The sequence below is a fragment of the Bubalus kerabau genome, chromosome 15 (assembly GCF_029407905.1).
Source record: "Bubalus kerabau isolate K-KA32 ecotype Philippines breed swamp buffalo chromosome 15, PCC_UOA_SB_1v2, whole genome shotgun sequence".
Taxonomy (NCBI): domain Eukaryota; kingdom Metazoa; phylum Chordata; class Mammalia; order Artiodactyla; family Bovidae; genus Bubalus; species Bubalus kerabau.
In genome coordinates, this window is record NC_073638.1 from 29,888,450 (window position 1) to 29,909,252 (window position 20,803).

The following is a 20,803-nucleotide window of genomic DNA, read 5'->3' on the forward strand; positions in this document are numbered from 1 at the left end:
TGTGAGCAGGCATGTCTTAAACAGTTTTTGCATCCCCAGTGCATGTGTAGCAGCTCAATACATGTCGGAGTAAACGGATGAGTGGAGGAGGACAAGTGACTGAGTCTGGCTGTGGAGGCGGTGCAATCGTAAAGCCTGGTTCAGAACACTGACCACCAATTCGTACTTAAAAAAAAAATCAAGGCTGGAGGGGAAGAGAAAGAATAGCACCCGTGGTCAGTTCAGTTCAGTCGCTCAGTCGTGTCCGACTCTTTGCGACCCCATGAATTGCAGCACGCCAGGCCTCCCTGTCCATCACCAACTCCCGGAGTTCACTCAGACTCATGTCCATGGAGTCAGTGATGCCATCCAGCCATCTCATCCTCTGTCGTCCCCTTCTCCTCCTGCCCCCAATCCCTCCCAGCATCAGGGTCTTTTCCAATGAGCCAACTCTTCGCATGAGGTGGCCAAAGTACTGGAGTTTCAGCTTTAGCATCATTCCTTCCAAAGAAATCCCAGGGCTGATCTCCTTCAGAATGGACTGGTTGGAGCTCCTTGCAGTTCAAGGGACTCTCAAGAGTCTTCCCCAACACCACAATCCAAAGGCATCAATTCTTCGGCACTCAGCTTTCTTCACAGTCCAATTCTCACATCCATACACGACCACTGGAAAAACCATAGCCTTGACTAGACGGACCTTTTTTGGCAAAGTAATATCTCTGCTTTTGAATATGCTCTCTAGGTTGGTCATAACGTTCCTTCCAAGGAGTAAGCATCTTTTAATTTCATGGCTGCAGTCACCATCTGCAGTGATTTTGGAGCCCCCCAAAATAAAATCTGACACTGCTTCCACTGTTTCTCCATCTATTTCCCACAGTCCAAAGTCCTGTTCCTTTAGAATCCACCTGCCAATGCAGGAGACTCAAGAGAGGCGGGTTCGATCCCTGGTTCTAGAAGATCCTTTGGAGTAGGAAATGGCAACCCACTCCAGCATTCTTGCTTAGGAAATCCCATGGACAGAGAAATTTGGCAGACCACAGTCCGTGGAGTCGCAGTCTGACACGACTGAGCCACGGAACACACACGAAGTCCTGCTCCTTTAGGGGGCGGGGCTGGGGCAATTCGCCTCTGCTCTTCAATTGACCAATCCCCGCCTCAAGGGGGCGGGGATTTCAATCTGTTTCCGCCCCACCTCTGTAAAGCACTGAATGTGTTTGGGCACCGTTCAAACGGGCCAATGAACGCTCGATGTTTCCTGTGGTTGGTTCTCACCGATTGGCCAGAGTTCGTCGCCCCTCCCTCCTTGACATGCCTCTTGCCCCGCCCTTTCTCACACAAGATGGCGGCGCCCAGCGGAATAGAGGCCGCGCCTGGGGTTTGCTGAGGCTCGCTCCCTTCCCTCTTGCTTCCTTAGGCGCAAAGCGCCGCGAGCCCAGAGAACGGGGGCCGGGAGGGGACAGGGGCACCTGCGTAGCTGGACCGCGAGCCTGCGCCCAGCCTGCGCCGCCCCCACCCGGCCCCGGCCTGGCCCGATCCCTTCCGTTCCCGGTGTTCTCTCGATCTGACCCATTGCCCGGCTGTGGTACGCCACCAGCAGGTCTCCAAAGCTGAGATTTTCCCTCCAGCCCGGGATCACGTCCACTTTAGAGATGTTTGGCTTCTTTCTTCCCAAACAGACCGCCTTCAAAACCGGGAGTCCTGGACCAGCACCTGGCCCCCTTTCCCTCCCCTGAGACTCCACTTTTTCTAACCCAATTTTTCCTCAGTTTCTCTCTGATTGGAGAGACAGTTCACTTCCCTTCCAGATTAATCCCTGAGCCCCCTTCCCCCCAAATATTGACAACCCTGACACCGCCCTCAGCCGGGAGCCAGACTTCTCTGGGACCAACCCCATAGCCCTATCATGGAGGCTGTGTACTTGGTAGTGAATGGGGTGGGCCTGTTGCTGGATGTGCTGACCTTGGTGTTGGACCTCAACTTCCTGCTGGTGTCCTCTCTCCTGGCTTCCTTGGCCTGGCTCCTGGCCTTCATCTACAACCTGCCACACACGGTACTGACTAGTCTTCTGCACTTGGGCCGTGGAGTCTTACTTTCACTGCTGGCCTTGATTGAAGCTATGGTCCGCTTCACCTGTGGGGGCTTGCAGGCCTTGTCTACGGTACTGTACAGCTGCTGTTCTGGCCTGGAGAGTCTAAAGCTCCTGGGGCACCTGGCCTCCCATGGGGCGCTTAGGAGCCGGGAGATCCTCCACCGAGGTGTCCTCAATATGGTCTCCAATGGCCATGCTTTGCTGCGTCAGATCTGTGACGTCTGTGCCATCACCATGAGCCTGGTGGCCTACGTGATCAATAGCCTGGTCAACATCTGCCTCATTGGCACTCAGAACTTCTTCTCCCTCGTGCTGGCCCTGTGGGATGCAGTGATGGGGCCGCTGTGGAGGATGACAGATGTAGTGGCTGCCTTCCTAGCCCACATTTCCAGCAGTGCCGTGGCCATGTCCATCCTTCTCTGGACCCCCTGCCAGCTAGTGCTGGAGCTCTTGGCCTCAGCTGCCCGCCTCCTGGGCAGCTTTGTGCTTGTCAATCTCACTGGCCTGGTGCTGCTGGCTTGCGTGCTGGCAGTGACAGTGACTCTGTTGCACCCAGACCTCACCCTGAGGCTGGCCACCCGGGCGCTCAGTCAGCTCCATGCCCGGCCATCCTACCACCGGCTCAGAGAGGATGTTGTGAGGCTCTCTCGGCTAGTTCTGGGCTTGGAGGCCTGGCGCCGAGTCTGGAGCCGTAGCCTGCAGCTGGCGAGCTGGCCAAACCGGGGAGGGGCCCCTGGAGCCCCGCAGGGTGGCCCTAGGAGGCTGCCCTCAGCCAGGACATGGCGACAGGATGCTCTTCCTGAAGCTGGGCCCCGATCGGAGGCAGAAGAAGAGGAGGTCAGGATGGCCAGAGTGACGGCTGCCCGGGGCCGGGAGAGGCTCAACGAGGAGGAGTCTGTAGCTGGGCAGGACCCGTGGAAATTGCTGAAGGAGCAGGAGGAGCGGAAGAAATGTGTCATCTGCCAGGACCAGAGCAAGACGGTGCTGCTTCTGCCTTGTCGGCACCTGTGCCTGTGCCAGGCCTGCACTGAGATCCTGATGCGCCACCCCGTCTACCACCGCAACTGCCCACTGTGCCGTCGGGGCATCCTGCAGACCCTCAACGTCTACCTCTGAAGGTTTCCTCCCTCCCTCCTGCCCACCCCTCCATGCTCCATGCAGCCACCTGCGCTCAGACAGCGTTCACACCTGATCGCTGGGTCCCGGCCTGCATCCCCTGCTGCCCCGACAGTCATCGTGCTGAGTCTCTAAGCTGCATCTCCAGGACTTTGAAATGGGAAACCCTGGAAGACTGTGACTTGGGTAGGGGCAGGGTAACAGCTTTTCCTTACCCCGTGTGTCCTGTGATGCCGAGGGTGGTGAGGGTGTCACTCTGCAAGGCCCTGGAGACTGTTCACTGTGGACTCCCCTCCAGCCAGGGCCCACCCTGATGCCAGCGGTGGGGACTCCCCCTGCTTCGCTTCTGGTTTTTCTGTTGCGGATTTGTAGGTTCTCTCCCTGCACCCTCCCCACTTCCTTCCCAGCTTCTTCAGCCATGCACATCAATGTCATTTGGGTATTTTGGCAATTCAAGGGCCTTAGAATTATCTTGAACATTTGCTTTCAGCTGGAGCTGCTATGCTCTGGCAGGCTTTGGGGGTAGTATCTCTCAGGTGCCCTTTGAGCTGCTTCTACCTGTCGTGATCTTACAAGGCTCCCTCCTTACCTGACCCAACAGCTGGGATCTAGAATTACCCCCCCAGGTGTGTGTGTATATGTGTATGTTTGCACCTGGCTTTGGGACCATGTACCCTCTGATACCTGGCATCACTGGGAACCTCAGGAAGGATAACCAGATTTCTGTTCCTCTTCCTTTCACTCCCCACATCACAGAGAAAAAAATGGCATTCCCCTTCTGTCCGTCTCTCCCTGCCACTGGGGAGGGCAGACTGTGCACATTTCACTAGAGTCCAAATACAGAAGGAGCCAGGGCTGAGGGGCATGCAGCTCCCTGAGGGGTCCATCTGGCCCAGGATTCAATGAATAAAGTTGTGTTACAGCTCTGATGGCCTCTGCGTGCATCTTCGCACGGGTGAATGGTTGGTTATGCTAATGGATGCTGCAGCAGGGTCTTTCAGTCCCAAGTGTAGTTGATGGGGGAACTGGCAGGGGAAGAGCTGAGATAGGGTGCCTTGGGGAGAGCCCGTGCCCTGTGTGGCTAGATTTGCTTTTACCTTCTCCAGTTTGTGCCCTCTCATATGCATGGCTTTTGGAAAGCTCTATCTTTTCCAGGCTTCCCTGGTGGCTCAGTCAATAAAGAATCTGCCTGCAGTGTGAGAGACCTGTAGGGTTTGATCCCTGGGTTGGGGAGATTCCCCCGGACAAGGGCATGGCAACCCACTCCAGTATTCTGTCCTGAATCCCCATGGACAGAGGAGCCTGGAGGGCTACAGTCCATGGGGTCTCAAAGAGTCAGACACGACTGAGTGACTAAGCATAGCCCTATCTTTTCCATTTTGCCAGAATTGAGCCCTCAGAAAAGGAATGTGAACTTACCCATTGAGCAAGTTTTTCCTCTAGTGCCACTCTTTCCAGGAGAGAACTTGGGGCTCCTGCTGCCTGGAGTGCAATCTATCCTGAGATCCCTGAAGGAGTTGGTGCTTGTCTTTGTGTCTCTTGGCAAAGAGTGGCACTATGATGGGCTGCGGGGCCTCTTCTTGGAGAGCTGGGAGGCCTGCCTCTGGCTCATTTAATGGGCCCAGTCCCCATTGGTCATATCAATCCTCACATGACCTGCAAAGGGGTGGGGGGGCGGGACAGTACCCATAATTGTATGTTAAATGTAGGAGCATAATGCCAGGGCCAGCCTTCTGGAGGGAGGGGAGGGGGGAAAGGGGTAGGTCAGGAGGAAACGCTGAGGAGAGGCCCCTCCACTTTTGTGTTGAGAGCCTGAGCTGATGTGGGCCTGGCAAGCCCGGCTTTGTTAGTCCTTGGGTTAGGGACGGGACAAGGCAGGGAGACTTGAAGGGGCTCTGCGGCTAGCCTCAGACTTAGTGGCGCGGCCTAGCACAGTGAGGGAGCATTCCCCACATCCACCTTGGAGTGGAGAGGCCTGAGGAAGGGCTTTTCTGCCCCTCTTCCCCCAACCCTGGAGGGGGAGATGACCAAAGGGAGGCTTAGTTACTTCCAGTCTCTGTTTAATGTGAGGATAAACATTTTATGAGAGAAGATAAACTTCCTGAGCTGGGAGCAAATGACCCCATTATCCCCCACCCCCATCTGGAATCCTCCTGGGAGACCTCAAAACCCTTCCTCTACCTAATCCCCCTAGTAGCCAGGAGCTCAAGCTATCTAGGGTCACTGCTGCATTCTGGAACTAGGGCGCCCCCTTGTGGCCATCTCCGAAATGACATCTCTAGACAGCCAGGGACACTTCACTCCCCTGGCATCAGGGACAGAGAAATAGTGTTCCAGTCATCCAGGAAACAGGCACATAGCCAGAGCAGCCATGGGTGAAAATCCCAAGTTCCTTTTTGTTGGTCAGGGCAGGGATGTGTGTGTTGAAGCTCCAGCCAGTTCTTATGACATCTTCGAGTTAGAAAAAAGGTGTGCCTTCTTGGGAGGCCGGAGTCCCCCACCAGGACACCATCCCTAGCAGGGCGCTCCTGTTCACAACCTACACCGCTTGGGGGGCAGCTCCGTGGACCGGGCCTCTTCATCACCTGGGCCTGTTTTCTGTATCTCCTGGTCCATAGCTCCATCTAGCCTAAGAGCCCTCCCTTCTGCCTGAACACCCTCTCCCTCCACCCTGCTCCCTTGTCTGCCCATTCTCAGAATCAAAGCATCTCCACCAGTAAAGAGAGACTGAAGCCAGTAGGAGGGTTTTATTAGATTTATTGAATGATCTCTGAGAAAAAGGGCCCAGGAGCAGGAGGGATGAGGGAAGACCCAGAGAGACAGGGGACCAGAAAACGAGCACTGCACCTTGGGGTCCCGGGCCAGAGCAACTGGGGGGAGCTACCAAACTCCTTTGATCTAGGGCAGAAATCCAGCCACTGCCCCATGCTGCCAGCCCTCATCTCAGCCTTGATCCCCATTCCCTGCCAGCAGCAGAACGGAGAGGCCCCCACCCCACCTCTGCAGTCATTCAGGACATTCCAGGGGGGCCAGCCCTCCCGGGTGATGGGGTGTCACCTCCTCCTCCCCTAGGAGTGAGACAGCATGAGCTCACTTTCCAGTGGGCATCAAGCGAAGACAGGGGAGTTGTGCCAGTCAGAATACACTAGAAATCCAGAGAAGGTGCTGTCTGTCTTGATGCTGGCGTAGATGCCAATATAATCCCCCACGCCCACCTGTACCCACACCTGGTCTTCAGGCTCCAGCCTCACCATGGCGCCCCCGGAGAGCGAGGCTGGCTTGGGCCACCCCCCGAAGAACTGAAAGAAAGAGGCGATAGACTCGCCATTCTTGACCAGATCAAACTGCAGGCTAGCCCGGTAGACGGTGGCGTGGACGGCAAAGTAGTAGACCCCGGGCACCTGGCAGGTGAACTTGCCGGTGACGGCGTCGTAATGTCCCTGCTCGTTCACCAGCACGCGGTCGAAGGGTAGGGGCGCGTCCGACGGCGGGGGCACCCGGCTCTCAGAGCGCTTAGCGCTGAAGGCGGAGCGCGGAGGCACCGAGCACTCGCCCGCCGGCCCGGTTGCCCCCATGGGTCCCGCCTCTCCTCGCGGCCCGGGCTCCCCACGGGGCCCCGGGAGGCCTGAGGGTGGGAAGGGGAGGGAAGCAGAGCGGTTAGGGTGCGCCCGCCGGGGTCCTCCGGCACCCTCCCTCAGCCTCCCAGCCGCCCCTTCCCGGCTGCGGCCGCCCTGCGCCCCAGGGCCCCCATCCCCGCTTCCTGCAGGGCTCGGAGCGGATCTGAGGGTCCCAGGGGTTCCGGCTCCCGCCGCTGAGTCACTCCTCTGCGGGCTCCCCGATCTGACGGGGTCGGGCGGGGACGGGAGCGGCGCCCCCTGGCGTGAACCCCTAGCTCGGGACCCCGCGGGCAAGAGACGGGCCGCGCTCACTGGGACGTCCCCACCGATTGCCGCCGAGGCGCCGCTTACCCGGCCTCCCGCCCTCGCCTTTCTCTCCCGGAGCCCCGGGCGCGCCATCGCGGCCGTCGCGGCCGTCGCGGCCCGGCAGGCCCTGGCTGCCGTGGTGGCCCGGCGTGCCGGGAAGGCCCGGGTGCCCCGGGCACAGGCTGGGGATCTTGTTGTCGTCCAGAGGGGCCGAGCCGGTCGCCAGGCCCAGGAGCAGCAGGGCGAGGAGCGGCCTCATGGCGCTGGCACGCGGAGCCCGGACGCCGCGGGCCTCTGGTCGTCTGTGGGCCGGGCAGGACAGGAGTCGGGACCAAGAATCCTGGGACCTGTCTCTGTCCCCACTCCCGGCGCGGCCGGCTCGGTCCCCACCCCACTGCCGTGTCCCTGAGCGAGGCTGAGTGGCCGCGTGGGAAAGAAGAAGAGGGGTCCCTAGACCCGGGAACCTCTAAAGCCCCGCGCCGAGGGAAGGACAGACCGGACCTCCCTCCTCCTCCAGCCCCGGCCGGCGCCCAGTCTTTCCCACAGTCCCCTCCCCCCGCCCCATCTCCCCGCCCCACTCACGCCCCTCCCGGCGCCCGGGGCTGCTCGCTCTCTCCGTGGCCTTCGGGGCTCTGGCTAATTCAGACCCTCCAGGTGACCCCAGCTCTGCCTTCCCTGCGCTTCTCTCCAGCCAGGCTCCCCCTGCCCCCGGTGTCTCCCTGGTCCTGGTTCGTTCCTTGCCGGCTCCGCTGTGCTCCTCCCAGACTCCAAGAGGAAACCAGTTGCTCGGGGGCCAAGAGCCCGGGCCGGGAAGTAGCAGGGAAATAACTCGTGGTGTCGTGCGGCTGCCGGCCAAAGTTTGGGGGAGAAAGGCGGGAGAGGTTTGAGGCGGGCACAGAGAGGCAGAACTGTGAGAGACAGACGTCCAGGGCATCCATAGCTCCAAGGAGCTGGAAGCAGAGATGATGCCGCGACAGAGACCAAGGATAAATCCAGGAGAAATAGAAACTGAGAACTGAGGGTGGAGGGTTCTAGAGCAGTAGACAACTGGATGGCCAGGGCTCAGAACAGGCCCTGCCACATGACTAGACTCTAGATGACATTTTCTGTTGAATAAATGAAAATGTCAGAAGGCGGGGTGATAGAGAGCCTGAAAAACCAGATGGGAGATGGGGAAGGCAGAAGACAGGAAGTCAAGGTCAGAGACTTGGGTGGGAAGGGGTCCAGATTGTCAGTGGTACAGCGTGGAGTCAGGCCAGCTGTTTGAAGCAGCTGGGGAAAGTAAAGGGATGGGGGAGGATCTGGGAGGGTGGGAGGGCCCCACTAGCCCCACTGAGGACTCCTCTTCCCCTCCCTGGGAGGACCCCGAAGTGGGGGGGATGGGCAAAGTTCCATGTTGGGCCCCTTGCCTTGCTTCCCTGCCTGCCTACCCTGATGGGCAAAGGAGGGTGTGTAGCAGAGGGCAAGGGCCCCGCCTCAGGGGTCAGGGCTGGGCACAAGCCTCCAGGCCAGCTGCCTCAGGCAGCCTGTTGCAGTTGAAGGGCCAGGGGGTGCCCAATAGCGCCAGGCCAGACTGGCACTGGCGCTCTGCCTCCTGGCAGACAGAGCGGCAAGGGGGAAGGACACTGCCTAGCGGGGTACAGTGGGGCACCAGCAGCCCGCAAAGGAGCCTCCGGAAATTCTGGTAGCAGGGCAGGCTTGTCAGGCTCTGTGGAAGGAAGAGAGGAGCCCTCAGGCACCCGGCTCCCCAGCTTCCCTCCCTTCCTGGGGGCTCCTCCTTATCTCTGCTTGGAGCACCTTGTAACCTCTGAGGACCTCCACCACCTCTTCCTGGGTGGTCATGCCCACCCAGATGTTAGGGAAGGCCGTGGTGTTGTAGCTCAGACCGACGCACATCTCCACCTGGACAGGCTCACAGGCCAGCTCTGCGGGGAGGGGAGGGGAGGGTCACCCTGGGGAGCACTCACTAGCTGTGTGACTGGGGAAAAGTCACCTAATCACCCTTTATGGGTCAGATGGGGCTTGTTGTGAGAACCAAAGGAGATAATATGGAAAGAAAGTGAAAGTGTCGGTTACTCAGTCATGTCCAACTCTGCGACCCCATGGACTGTAGCCCACCAGCCTCCTATGTCCATGGAATTCTCCAGGCAAGATCCTGGAGTGGGTTGCCATTGTTGTGAGAATCAAAGGAATTAACATAAGATGTTAACATAATATAAGATGCCTTATATACATGTCGAGGGTTCCTGTTCTCGGGAGCCTACTCCAAGCATCTTTCGCCAGCCCCGGGCATCATGAAGGCACCTCTGTGATCTCAGGGAGCAAGGGTCACCAATATTGGCAGAACCACTAGCCATCTGGAAGGAATTCCCCTGGGCTCACCCACATTTGTGAGGTGGGCCCTGGAGAGAGCCTCTCTGTGTGGCAAAGGCCGGACTGGTTCTTGAAGCCCAAACCATTAGCTCCCAGATTCCCATTTGCCTTGGGGGTAACTCTAAATGCTGTTGCCATGGCTAGGGGAGAATCCCTTCAGGATTTGATAAAGTGGTCCAGAGGCTGAACAGGGGGTCCCCAGCCCCCAAGAGGAAGGATAGGGATAACTGTTCAGACGTGTGCACGTGGGTTTTTCTGGACGGGCACCCAGCCTCCCCAGGCCTGCCAGCCCTGCCCGCAGTGCAAGGCAGGCTCCTCACCTGGGGGTGGGAACAAGGGCCTGCTGCAGTTGTCTTCGGTACAGTCTCGCCATGTGTTGCACATCCATTGTGGACTCTTACACCCTCCATCCTGGCAGGACAACTCTCCGGGCCTACAGGGGCCTGCAGGCACAGGGGGACATGTCTGAATCCCCATGACCTTCACTGTGCCCAGACCAGCGTCTGGAACCCTTCCCCATTCTTCTGGAGGCGCCCCTACTGCCCACACCCAAGCGCCCAGGGCCACCTACTCTCTGTGGCGTTGAGGGCCCTGTAGGTGGCTGAGAAGCTCCCAGCGCTGAAGCCATGGTCTGTCCTAAAGAGCACTGCCAGCTGGTGGCGTGAGGAGATGAGACGCGGGGGCGGCTCTGCTCCACAGAACCTGTCCAGAGCAGGCAGCAATCCTGGCATCGGGCCCCCCTGGCTGGGCGAGCGTGCATGAGGCCTCTTGCAGGCCCCGGGGATACCCGGGTGTTCTGGACGATGCCAGAGGGGATGGGAGGCATAGTCATTGACTCATGGGAGGAAGACACACGTGTTCAGTAGACAAAGTACTAGACACACTGCTTGAACTTGAGCCACTTCCACCTGGGGAAAATCAGTGAGGGTTCTGGGGGAAGTGGAAATGGACCCAGGAGAACTGGGAGTGGGAGAGGCCTAGGGAGGGCTTCCTGGAGGAGGCAACGAAAGGAGTCGAGGCAAGAGGGACAGACACAAAGGTGCGGAAGGACAAGCCTCTTTTTAAAAAGTGTGACAGTGAGGAGCCTCCAGCTTGGTGCAAGAGAGGACAATTAGGCTACTGAATGGGTGTGGTAATTTGTGGGCAGCCTTGACGTCAGGCTGTGGAGACGGGGGTGTATCCTCGGCTCCTCCCGTGGCTCTGCCCTGTACCTGTCCAGGAGGCTGAGGGCTCCAGAGTTGTGGGCCTCGTACACCTCCACGTAGTCAGACTTGCACTCGTCCTGAGCTTCCAGGCTGAAGTTGTGGAAGACCAGTTCGACGCCATGTCCAGCAGGCACCGAGATATGCCAGGTGCAAAGCTGGGGGAGGGCACAGGTGGGGTAATTTATGGGTTCCTTCTCCTGTTCCAATCGGCGTCCCCAGGCTGAGCTCCAGACAGGCTTTCCCTGGTTGCAAGTTGGGTAGGGAGTGGGCGGGCTTGGCCTACACCGCTCTCAACATTGTTGGTGGAAGAGCCTTTAACTTGTCTGGTCTCAGAGATAAGCTTACCCAGCACAGGAGCTGGGTACCTAGTAAGCACTTAATAATGTCCCCTTCCTGTTTGCTTGATCTCTGGTCTTTCCAGGTACAAGGAGTATCAGCCATGCCGTCCTCAATTGCACTAACCCCGCTGCTCAGGTGTGCCCACATGTGCCCCACTGCCCTCCCCATGGAGCGCTGGCTGGCTTACCTGTTGGTAAGGGTACTGCTGCAGGTAGCTGGGAGCAGAGAAAGTGCCCTCAAGCCCAGTCAGGTTCCCCCCACACCCTGTAGAGAGGAGGGGCGGAGGCTCATGAGTTTACTAGATCTGTGCCTTTCGCCAGTAGGCCTGGCAGTGACAGTGGCGAAGAATCTTGTCTGTGCCCATGGGAAACAAGTTCTGGGTCAGAAGGATGACCAGGCAGGTTTGGAGCTGGGCCAGGCCAGGGGGGGATCCAGCCTGCACCTGGATCAGACAGTACCTGCCCGGAGGCTGATTGGACCTGTACCTGAAAACTTGGCACTGCAGTTGGTCTCGTCACTGCCATCAGCACAGTTGGCAAAACCGTCACACACCGAGTCACGCAGCAAGCAGACGAACTGGTCACAGGGGAACTCCTCGTGGGCACAGCTCCCTGGGGGTAGGCATCTGGATTCAGAACCCTCTAGAGTCTCTACCCCTTTTTTAGGGCTGGGAGCGGCTGGAGTTGGCCAGTTGACGGGTAGCCGGGCATTTGGTGGGAGAACACTCACCGTGTCCAGGGGCCACAGCCTGGTACCAGGCATGGAAGCCAGATCCTTCCACACTGCTGTCAGAGACGAAGGCCACCCGGAGGCGGCTGGCATTGGTGTTGAGTGTGGGGGGAGGCGCCCTCCCACATACTCTGCAAGAAGCCAGATTGGGGGTGTGGGCGGCTCAGAGCTCAGGGCCAGCAGAAGTGGAGCCTGCCTGGGCTCTGTGGTCCTCTTTCCTGAAGCCCCATCCTGGGGACGATGTGTCAAAAAAGGTTCTGTTCCTTTCCAGCAGAGCCGTGACCTCCCTGGCACCTGCTTGTCTATCCTTGAACCATTGATTCATGGGAAAGACATGTGGGAGCTCCAGCTTCCAGATTTGGAAGCCAAGGTCAGAGAGGGGAAGTGACCTTCCCAAGGTCATATAGTAAGATGGTGGCAGAGCTGGGCGCAGAGGCCAAGTCTCTCCATGTCTTTCTCCCAGTCAAGAGTTTCCCTCTGCACCTCCCTGGTTCTGCCCTCCAGACAGTCGTTCAGTACAGGGTGGAGAGAGTGGGGGCTGGGATCTCTAGGGACAGAGGAACCTACCTGAGGAGGGGGCCTTCAGGCTCGGGAGAGATTTCCAAGCGATCGAAAAGACAAGAGGCCACACTCTCCGTGCTGAGAGTTTCGATCTTGAGCTGTATTGTGTGGTCTGTGGCCACCTGGATATGCCACACGCAGTGGGCGTTGGGTGGGTAAGGGTCTGGGTAGTTGGGGCTGCTGAAGAAGCCCCTTGGGCCGGGAAGGAGGCCCCCACAGGCTGCAGAGATGGAGGTGAGCGTTCAGAGGTCAAAAGAAGAGAGAGTTTTTTTTTTTTTTTTTTTCCTCAAGGTGCCTCTTCCTGCATACCCCTCTCCTGCCATCTTGGGCCCTTCTCCAGGAAGATCAGCCCTGAGTGCTCACCAGACTGGGGTGCGAGGCTCACTCCTGCCTCCGGTTGCCCTTTAGGGGTCCCAGTTGCCTGGGAGGTGGTGGTGGAGGTGGCAGGGGTAGTGCCAGTGGTGGCGAGGCCTCGGGAAGGCAGTGGACGGTAGGTGGCCCCCGGTGAGGTTGTAGCCTGCAATTCTGGAGGTGACAGGATGGGGGAGGGGGCTCAGAGGCTCTGGATCCCTTGGGGGCATGGGCAGAAGAGCTCATGGAGTCTCATCCTAAAGCCCTTCTTCCTGCAGGCCCTGGGGACTTACGGGCCAGGATGATGGCCACCAGCAGCCCGAGCAGCAGGAGCAGCAGGCCGGCCAGCAGGAGGACACACAGCCAGGAGAAGCGGCAGTCTGGCTGCAGCCGTCGGGGATGCCGACCTGCGGACAGGCAGGGTGGGGTTTTGAGAGCCCTCTCCCTAGGGCGTCCCTCACCTACCACCCTGAGCTGCCAGGCCTTTCTTGTCCTACCCCGGGTCACCCCCTGAGATGGTTACCATGCCAGGGAGCTCGGGCGCTGCAGTCGGCGTCCTCCCGGAGGGCGGGGAGGGGGCAAGGTGGCCCTGATTCAGGCTCGAAAGCAGGATTGCAGAACTCAGTCTGAAGGGAGAGATCTGAGGGCTGAGGGCCGGTGGCACTGCTGCCTGGCAGGTGTGCTCACAGCGCACGGCGGCCCTAGGCAGGCGTCTGGGGCTTGTGGGAGCGGCCCTGGTGGCCCTTACCTTGCTCAGCTCTGTCGTCTCCACACAGAGGACGATATCTGAGCAGTCCTTCATGGCTCTAGGCTCTGCATGGCTTTCTGGAGTCCCTGGGACAGCAGCGCAAGACCCCAAAGAGCCCACTTCCTGCCCCAGTCCCCCTCTCAAGGGGCAGCCTCTGCTCCCTGAGGCCGAGGGCAGTCGGGGTAGACCAGCTGTCCTGCTGCCCTAGGCAGACTGGCTCAGGCTGCTGGCTATTCTGTCTCTGTGTGGGGGAAGGAACAACAGCCAGAAGGAATTCGCAAAGGCATGGAATGGTCGCTTAATCCAACTCAGCTGAGGGTGCTGAAGTCGAGACCCTGGCACACAGCAGTGGTCCTTAAAGGCACAGGCCATGGCTGAGGACACCCTGCACAGGAAGCTGGGTGCTCTGTGTGGGCTGTGGCAGGGAGCTGGTCACCCCCTTTCTTAATCTCACTGAGGTGCTGAGTGAGTGCTGGGAGGGAAGAGGGGCAATGGGGCATCTTGCAAGCATGAAGGAGCCTTCAAAGCCAGGTGTGAGGACTTGGCAGCTTCAAAGCCCGTGAGTCCCAAGGGCCCCGGACAAAAACAGCGGCCTTCTGCTCCTTCCAGGCTTCCCAGGTGGCTCAGGGGTAAAGAATCTGTCTGCCAATGCAGGAGACGGGAGTTCAGTCCCTGGGTGGGGAAGATCCCCTGGTGAAGGAAATGGTAACCCACTCCAGTATTCTTGCCTGAAATACCATGGACAGAGGAGCCTGGTGGGCTACAGTCCATGGGGTCGCAAAGAGTCAGACAACAGTTTAGCGACTAAACGACAATTGCTCCTTGGCATCTGGGTGACTGAGGCATTACCCAAGCTGGGTCTTTGAAAGTCCCCCTAAAGCACCCGGGTGCCCAGGGACAAGAACATGGTGTGGGCGGGACATGGTGTGTAGGGGCTGCTTGTGAGCTTGAGGGGTTGGCTGCTTCTTCCTGGGCCGCTTCAGGCTGCAGGAGAAAGGACAGAGGAGGAGAAGGTGCCTGAGGCCTTGGGCAGGGTCAGGGCAGGCCCTTCAGATGGGCTGTGAATTCTGGTGGGTGGTGCCATCTGCTGTTGCAGGATAGAAAATCTGCCCTCTGCAAACTACATCACTCCGTGCCTCTCTCTCCAGGAGCGAAGTTCTCCTGGAAAATCCCCGCCTGGCTCAGCTGTCCGCAGGGAGACTGGAAAGGGATTGTCATCTGTTTTGACTCGGCCATGCTCGGGCTGAGTTGGGCAGGGCAGGAGGTGGGGAAGCAGAGTATTTTTTTTCTACTGTTTGTAGAATCTGTTACATACTAGCCCTGGGTGAGAGGTTCTGAGTGCAATTTTTCTCCTTGAATCACTATGAGGCCGCATAATCCTTTAACAAATGATGGCCTACGGCTCCGGCTCCTGGGAGGTTCAGTAACTTCCTCAAGGTCACACAGCTAGTGAGATACCGAGACAGGAGTTGAACCCAGGACTGGGAAAATCCAAAACGCACATTTTCTCAGACACACCTCTGTGCCTGTACACTGGCCCGAGGCAGGCTGGTGACGGAGGGGAGCTAAGTGAGGAGCCCCGCGGGGAGAGAAGCGGGGAGGCTGAGTCTGTGTCCCTGAGGCAGCTCTCCTCACCCGCACACATCCAGCTCCTCTCTCTTTTTGTTTATTTTTAATTTTACTTTTTTTAAACACCAAAAACATTTTTGTATTGGAGTATATAGCCAATTAACAGTGTGATAGTTCCTAGTGAACAGCAAAGGGACTCATACACACATACACATGTATCCACTCTTCTCCCAACCTCTCTCCCATGCAGGCTGGGTCAGAACGTTGAGCAGAATTCCCTGGGCTATGCACTAGGTCCTCATAGCTTACCCATTTTAAATATAGCGGTGTGCCTCAGTCCATCCCAAACTCCCCAACTACCCCTTCCCCCTGGCAAGCATAAGTTTGTTTTCTTAAGTCTGTGTCTCTCCTTTTATTTTTTAAAAAATATTTATTTGGCTGCGCCAGGTCTTAGTTGCCCTAAATCTTTGATCTTCGTTGACACATGCAGTCTCCTTAGCTGAGGCATGTGGGATCTCATTCCCTGACCAGGGATCCAACCCGGACCCCTGCACTGGGAGCTCAGAATCTTAGCCTCTGGACCACCAGGGAAGTTCCCTGCTCCTCTCCATTCACCTGCGGAGGGCCCTGGGGCACTTTTGTCTAGGGGAGAAAGCTTTCCTGGGTCCTAAGGCTGGACTGTTTTTAGGGGGTTTAAAAGGTCGAAAGTATTGTCCATAAATAACACAGGCATTGTTTGTCCTTCTCCCTTTCATTCCTGAGCGCACAGCATGGTTTCATGAGGCTGCCTGATGTGAAGCAGGTGAGAATCCAGCCAGGTGTTAATGAGATTTGCAAAAATGTAAATATTATCCTTCTTCCTCAGTTCTTTCTGTTTTGGAAAATGTAGTTTTATTACTCAACCATTAAAAAGAATCCATTTGAATCAGTTCTAATGAGGTGGATGAAACTGGAGCCTATTATACAGAGTGAAGTAAGCCAGAAAGAAAAACAGGATACAGTATATTAATGCATATATATGGAATTTAGAAAGATGGTAACGATAACCCTGTGTGAGAGACAGCAAAAGAGACACAGATGTATTGAACAGTCTTTTGGATTCTGTGGGAGAGGGCGAGGGTGGGATGATACTGGAGAATGGCATTGAAACATGTAAAATGCCATATGTGAAGTGAATCGCCAGTCCAGGTTTGATGCATGATACAGGGTGCTCAGGGCTGGTGCACTGGGATGACCCAGAGGGATAGGATGGGTAGGGCGGTGGGAGAGGGGTTCAGGATGGGGAACTCACGTACACCCATGGCGGATTCATGTCAATGTATGGCAAAACCACTACAATATTGTAAAGTAAAAAAATTAAAAAATAAATAAAACTGAGATTAAAAAATAAATAAATACAGAATCCAAACATGGCTAAAAAAAAAAAAAAATTTAAGGGAATTCCCTGGCAGCCCAGAGGTTAGGACTCTGTGCTTCCACTGCAGGGGGTTACTGGTTCGATCCCTGGTCACAGAACTAAGATTCCACAAACTGTGTGGTGCAGCCAAAAAAAGAAAGAAAAGAAAGAAAATGTTTCTTATGTTAGCATATAAAAGGTTTACTGTTATTTTAAAATTTTATTTAAAAATTAATAAGTATTTGGATTCCTTTCAAATTTTAATATGGTAAATATTGATAGCTAAAACAGGCAGGGAGACTTCTTGGAAGAGGTGGACATTTGGTCTAAAGTTGAGGGACTTCCCTGGTGGTTCAGTGGATAAGACTCTGTGTTCCCTATGCAGGGGGCCTGGGTTCTATTCCAGGTCAGGGAACTAGATCCCAGATGCTGCAACTAGGACCTGGCATAGCCAAATAAAACTTCTTTTTAATTAAAAAAAAGTGAGAGAATTGAAAAAGATTTTAGTAGGTAAAACTTGGGGGTTGGGTAGGGATTCCAGAAAAGAGGGGCTGCTTAGCACTGTGGGCCTCAGGAGCCTGGGTTGTAATCCCTTTTAAGCAGGGAGTGGCTTGGTCAGAACTGGGTCTCAGAACAGCCCCTGTTTGTGGGGAAGTGGTAGAAAGGAGGCAAGGGGGAGGCAGGCAGGGCTGGAAGCTTCTCTCTGGCTTTGCCCTTGCCCACAGCCATCCTCCACGACACCCTTTGCAGTTGGCTGCTTCCTGAAAGTATTCCTAGGAGGGGAGGTAAGCTGCGCGAGGCACCAGGGCAGGGCGGGATGAGGGCTCGGCTAAACGGACAACGAGAGAAACAGAACTTGATCCTCATAACAGCCCTGGGGGGCAAGGTCAGGGAGGCGTTTTTGTTCCCATTTTCCAGATGTCACTGAGGTGCCAGAGTCGCACAGCTGGCAAGGAGCAGTGTTGGGTTTCAGAGCTGGGTCTATTGGATTCTGATTTTTTAGCTTTTGTTCCTTTTGTTCCTTTCCTTTTTTTTTTTTCTTTCCTTCCAAGTTTTTTCTGCAAACCGTGTAGAATAGCAGGGGTGAGAGGGCCTGTGGGCAAGGACCCCGAAGGCAGCCTTTGCTGGAGCCCAGGTGTGCGGAGGAGGCCTGGGCCCTGAGGCCCCGGGGAGGTTTTCTGCTGGCGGCCATCAAGTCACAGGTTCTTGCTGCATTCTTGGCTGCCTCTTGGGCTTCCTTTTCTCCTTTGCAGTCCCCAGGCCTTGGCCTTCTTGCCTCTTCCTTCTCAGGGGTGTGCCTGCCTCCTCGCTGCCTGCAAGGACTTTGTGTCTCCAGCCCTCCTTTTTCTTGCCCCTGCAGGGGCAACTGCATGGACTTTCCTGCCAGCCACTGTGGATAAAACTAACAAGCTAAGGGAAGTGACCCCTTTTCTTGCTCAGGCGATTTCCAGACTCCCGGAAGCTCCACTGGGCTTTTGCTTTGGTTCCTGCAAAAGCTTGGCCTGCCTGGCTCTCTGTGGCCCCTCCATAACCAGGAAGGGCAAGGCTAGCTGAAGTTAGCTGTCACCTTCTACGTTCTGGCTTGCTAGCTCTCCCTCCTACTGGGCCTCTGGCCCCAGACCTTCACTCCTGCCAGGTTGGCCTCTCTCTGGTCCCTGGCACACACTGTACCTACCCTGTCTTTGTCCAGGCTTGTCCTCGGATCTGAACACTTTCCTTTTGCTCGCTTCCAGGGCCAGCATTCTAGGCATGCATTTGGACTTAATTCTCCTTCACTAAGTCTGTCAAATACTCTCTCCTCTCGTTATTCACTGCCACCTGTACCCTTGACTCCCACCCCTCTGGTTCCTGGATCTTTAGTCTCTAGGAGCCAGGACGACTGCAGCTCTATCCCAGCCCACCCTCTGCGGTCTCCAAGAGGAAGGTCACACCAAGTACCAGGAAATCAGAAGAGCTCAGCCCTTGGCTTTGGAATGCCCAGACAGTGCTCTGCGTCACTAACTGTGTGGTTTGGGCAATGCTGTACTATACTTATTGCATTCCTGAAAAGTCAGAAACACTCTGAGAGGCCAGGGGAACTCGGCATTTGCTAAGGATCACTCGCTATGAGAATCTTAGTGGAGTGTTGATGGCACAGTCCTGGAAATGGAGGTGGGGCTGGGGGAAATGGACATCCATTGAGTACCTACTATGTGCCAGACTCTCAGAGTCACAATTCTGAGTAGCTCTCGTTGTGCACAGATTACAGAGGTGGAAACAAGCCCAGAGAAATGAAATACTTTGCTTGGACTATGAATGCTGTTCTCTCTGCTGCCCCGTCTCCTGCCCAGGTGCTCATTTGTGCCTCTAGAGCGGTGCGTGGGCCCAGGTATGCAACAGATTGTGCTGGTTTGCTCTTGGCTGTATGAACGTGTAAGAACCCCATGGACAGAAGGGCCTGGTAGACTACAGTCCACAGGGTCACAAAGAGTTGGACACAACTGAAGCGACTTAGCACGTATGAATGTGTAAAGTGAGTGAGTTCCCAGGTTACTGTTCCGCTCAGCTGAACACAGGGTTGGGCAGTTTGCTGCAGAAAGCCCTGAAAAATGCTGTCAATTATTTGACCAAAAGGAAGAGCACTCAGATGGAAAGAGAGCTGGTGGGGAGTCAAGATCCCCGAGTTGCGTCCTGTCCCTGCCACCAACAAGCTGGTGGACTTGAGGTGTCTCTAGAGCGCGTGTCCTCCCTGGCAAGATGAGAACATGGACAAGGTGACCCCAGAGGAAAGCAGGACACATTTTCTGAGCAGGCTCCTTTAAAACAGATAGACTCTAGGAAATGGAATCAGGGAACCAGAGGTAGGACTTGCATTTAGGGAAAAAATGACTTAGAGTGAGAACATTTGAGTTGAGACCTTTGAGAAGCTCTAGTAGCAGTCCAGTCTCCTTAATTCAGAGATGAGACACCAAGGCCCAGAAAGAGGGAGGTTCTTGCTCAAGGTCACACAAGAGCAGGAGCAAGGGGAGCTTCTCCTCTAGGGAGAGGCCTGCTGGGATGCCAGCAAAGAATGGGGACCGCAATCCCAGTTGCTAGGAGGCAAAGCTGACAGGTGAAGAAACATGGCGATAGGCTGTTTGGGGACCTGTGCAGCTCTAGGGCCTGTTGCCGCGGGGATGAGGAAGCACCACAGGTTAAGTACAGAAGGAAGGGCTGGGAGCAAGGGTGGGCTGAACCCCCGTCCTTGAGGGGGCCTTACCTATATATAGTCTGTCTGTTCCCCAGTAGAAGACAACAAAACACACAGGTGACTTCTACCTCTCGTGAAAAATTGGTCACAGAAGAGGTAGAGCACCTTACGTGGATTAGGGACTCAGCCATCCACTTTGCTCAAGCCTGATGTTTCCATTTGGAAGGTCATCCTGCTTACTTGTGGTTTGGGGGAAATTATCTTTCCTAGGTCAGGCCCCTGCCAGCGCATGTTTGGGAGAAATCTCTGCCTTGAGTCACTGTTGTTTTCGATCCTACTCAGGAAATGCCCAGACATACCCGCTGTCTTGGCCCAGGAGGTGTGACAGCAGGTGCCACTGTCTCAGAGACGGAGAGGGAGGGAGGCCTTGATCTCTCAGGGTCTGGATCATGGGTGGCAGTTGTTACTGGGAAAAATCCCACTAAGACACTCTAAGCTCAACTGGTGGAGACTTAAGTTTCCCAAGTTCTAGATCGGTGATAGAAATGGAAAATCTGAACAGAAAACAGAGAAAACCCAAGGAACCAAGTCCCTGGGGGTGCCAAGGAGGTCCTTCCTCCAAGAAGTTCAATCTGGTGATGTCTTGAACACAGTACAGAACACTTCTAATGTAAACGCAGCTGTTTCCGGGTATTAGTGGGGCACGTTGAGATGTTTCACATGAGGACCAGGCCTTGATCACTCCCTACCCAGGCATAGGCCACTCTGCTCTAAGAGCAAACCGTGCTGTCTGTATTCAGCCTCTGCTGGAGACCTGTCTTGGCTTGTCATGGGTCTGTAGATGGACCTGAGTTGTCAATAGAGAACCACCAGGGTGCCCATACCAGCAGTTAAAAAACAGACCATTTAGAGAGAGGTCTGTTAGAGGTGATTTCCTCCGTGTGAAGCCAGGGTTGTGGTTACATGGGAGAAACACGCTGAGGTGTTCAGAAGTGGTAATAGGACGCCTCACCCCCTAAATGTTTCGCCCCAAAGAGTAAAGTGTATACATAAACAAATGTGGCAAAAAGTTAAAATGTCGGTGAATCCAGATGAGGAATATCGTGTTCAAAATAAGTACTATTCTGGCTTTTTTTTAAAAACAGAATTGAGAAGTTTAAGCTAAAAAGTAGGTAGTTTACTTTTTCTAGAACTTGGAATTTACAGCCTGGTTGAAGCAGTAAAATATCTGGCCACTGATAGGCTAGGAGCGCTTC

General features: G+C 55.7%; 3 protein-coding genes across 4 annotated transcripts; 1 reads left to right on the forward strand and 2 right to left on the reverse strand.

Annotated features, from left to right (window-relative positions):
- Positions 1 to 1,295: 1,295 nt before the first annotated feature.
- RNF26 (ring finger protein 26) lies at positions 1,296 to 4,347 on the forward strand. The gene has a single exon (XM_055548370.1). The coding sequence runs from the start codon at positions 1,883 to 1,885 to the stop codon at positions 3,182 to 3,184; it is 1,302 nt and encodes a 433-aa protein (XP_055404345.1). The 5' UTR covers positions 1,296 to 1,882; the 3' UTR covers positions 3,185 to 4,347.
- An 877-nt stretch (positions 4,348 to 5,224) lies between these two features.
- Positions 5,225 to 7,993, reverse strand: C1QTNF5 (C1q and TNF related 5). 2 transcript variants are annotated; one of them, XM_055547468.1, is made up of 3 exons: positions 7,690 to 7,993; positions 7,153 to 7,409; positions 5,228 to 6,809 (listed from the first exon to the last, which is right to left on the reverse strand). In XM_055547468.1, the coding sequence occupies exons 2-3, from the start codon at positions 7,364 to 7,366 to the stop codon at positions 6,292 to 6,294; spliced, it is 732 nt and encodes a 243-aa protein (XP_055403443.1). In that variant the 5' UTR covers positions 7,367 to 7,409; positions 7,690 to 7,993; the 3' UTR covers positions 5,228 to 6,291. The 2 variants fall into 2 exon arrangements, with proteins under 2 accessions (XP_055403444.1, XP_055403443.1); XM_055547469.1 differs by lacking the exon at positions 7,690 to 7,993 and having other exon boundaries at positions 5,225 to 6,809; positions 7,153 to 7,626.
- A 597-nt stretch (positions 7,994 to 8,590) lies between these two features.
- MFRP (membrane frizzled-related protein) lies at positions 8,591 to 20,698 on the reverse strand. Its single transcript, XM_055548378.1, has 13 exons — positions 13,414 to 20,698; positions 13,189 to 13,291; positions 12,959 to 13,072; positions 12,678 to 12,839; positions 12,321 to 12,534; positions 11,754 to 11,884; positions 11,510 to 11,635; positions 11,212 to 11,288; positions 10,692 to 10,840; positions 10,052 to 10,182; positions 9,801 to 9,923; positions 8,905 to 9,032; positions 8,591 to 8,815 (listed from the first exon to the last, which is right to left on the reverse strand). Exons 1-13 carry the CDS (start codon positions 13,465 to 13,467, stop codon positions 8,591 to 8,593), a joined length of 1,737 nt encoding a protein of 578 aa, XP_055404353.1. The 5' UTR covers positions 13,468 to 20,698.
- Between the last annotated feature and the right edge of the window lie 105 nt (positions 20,699 to 20,803).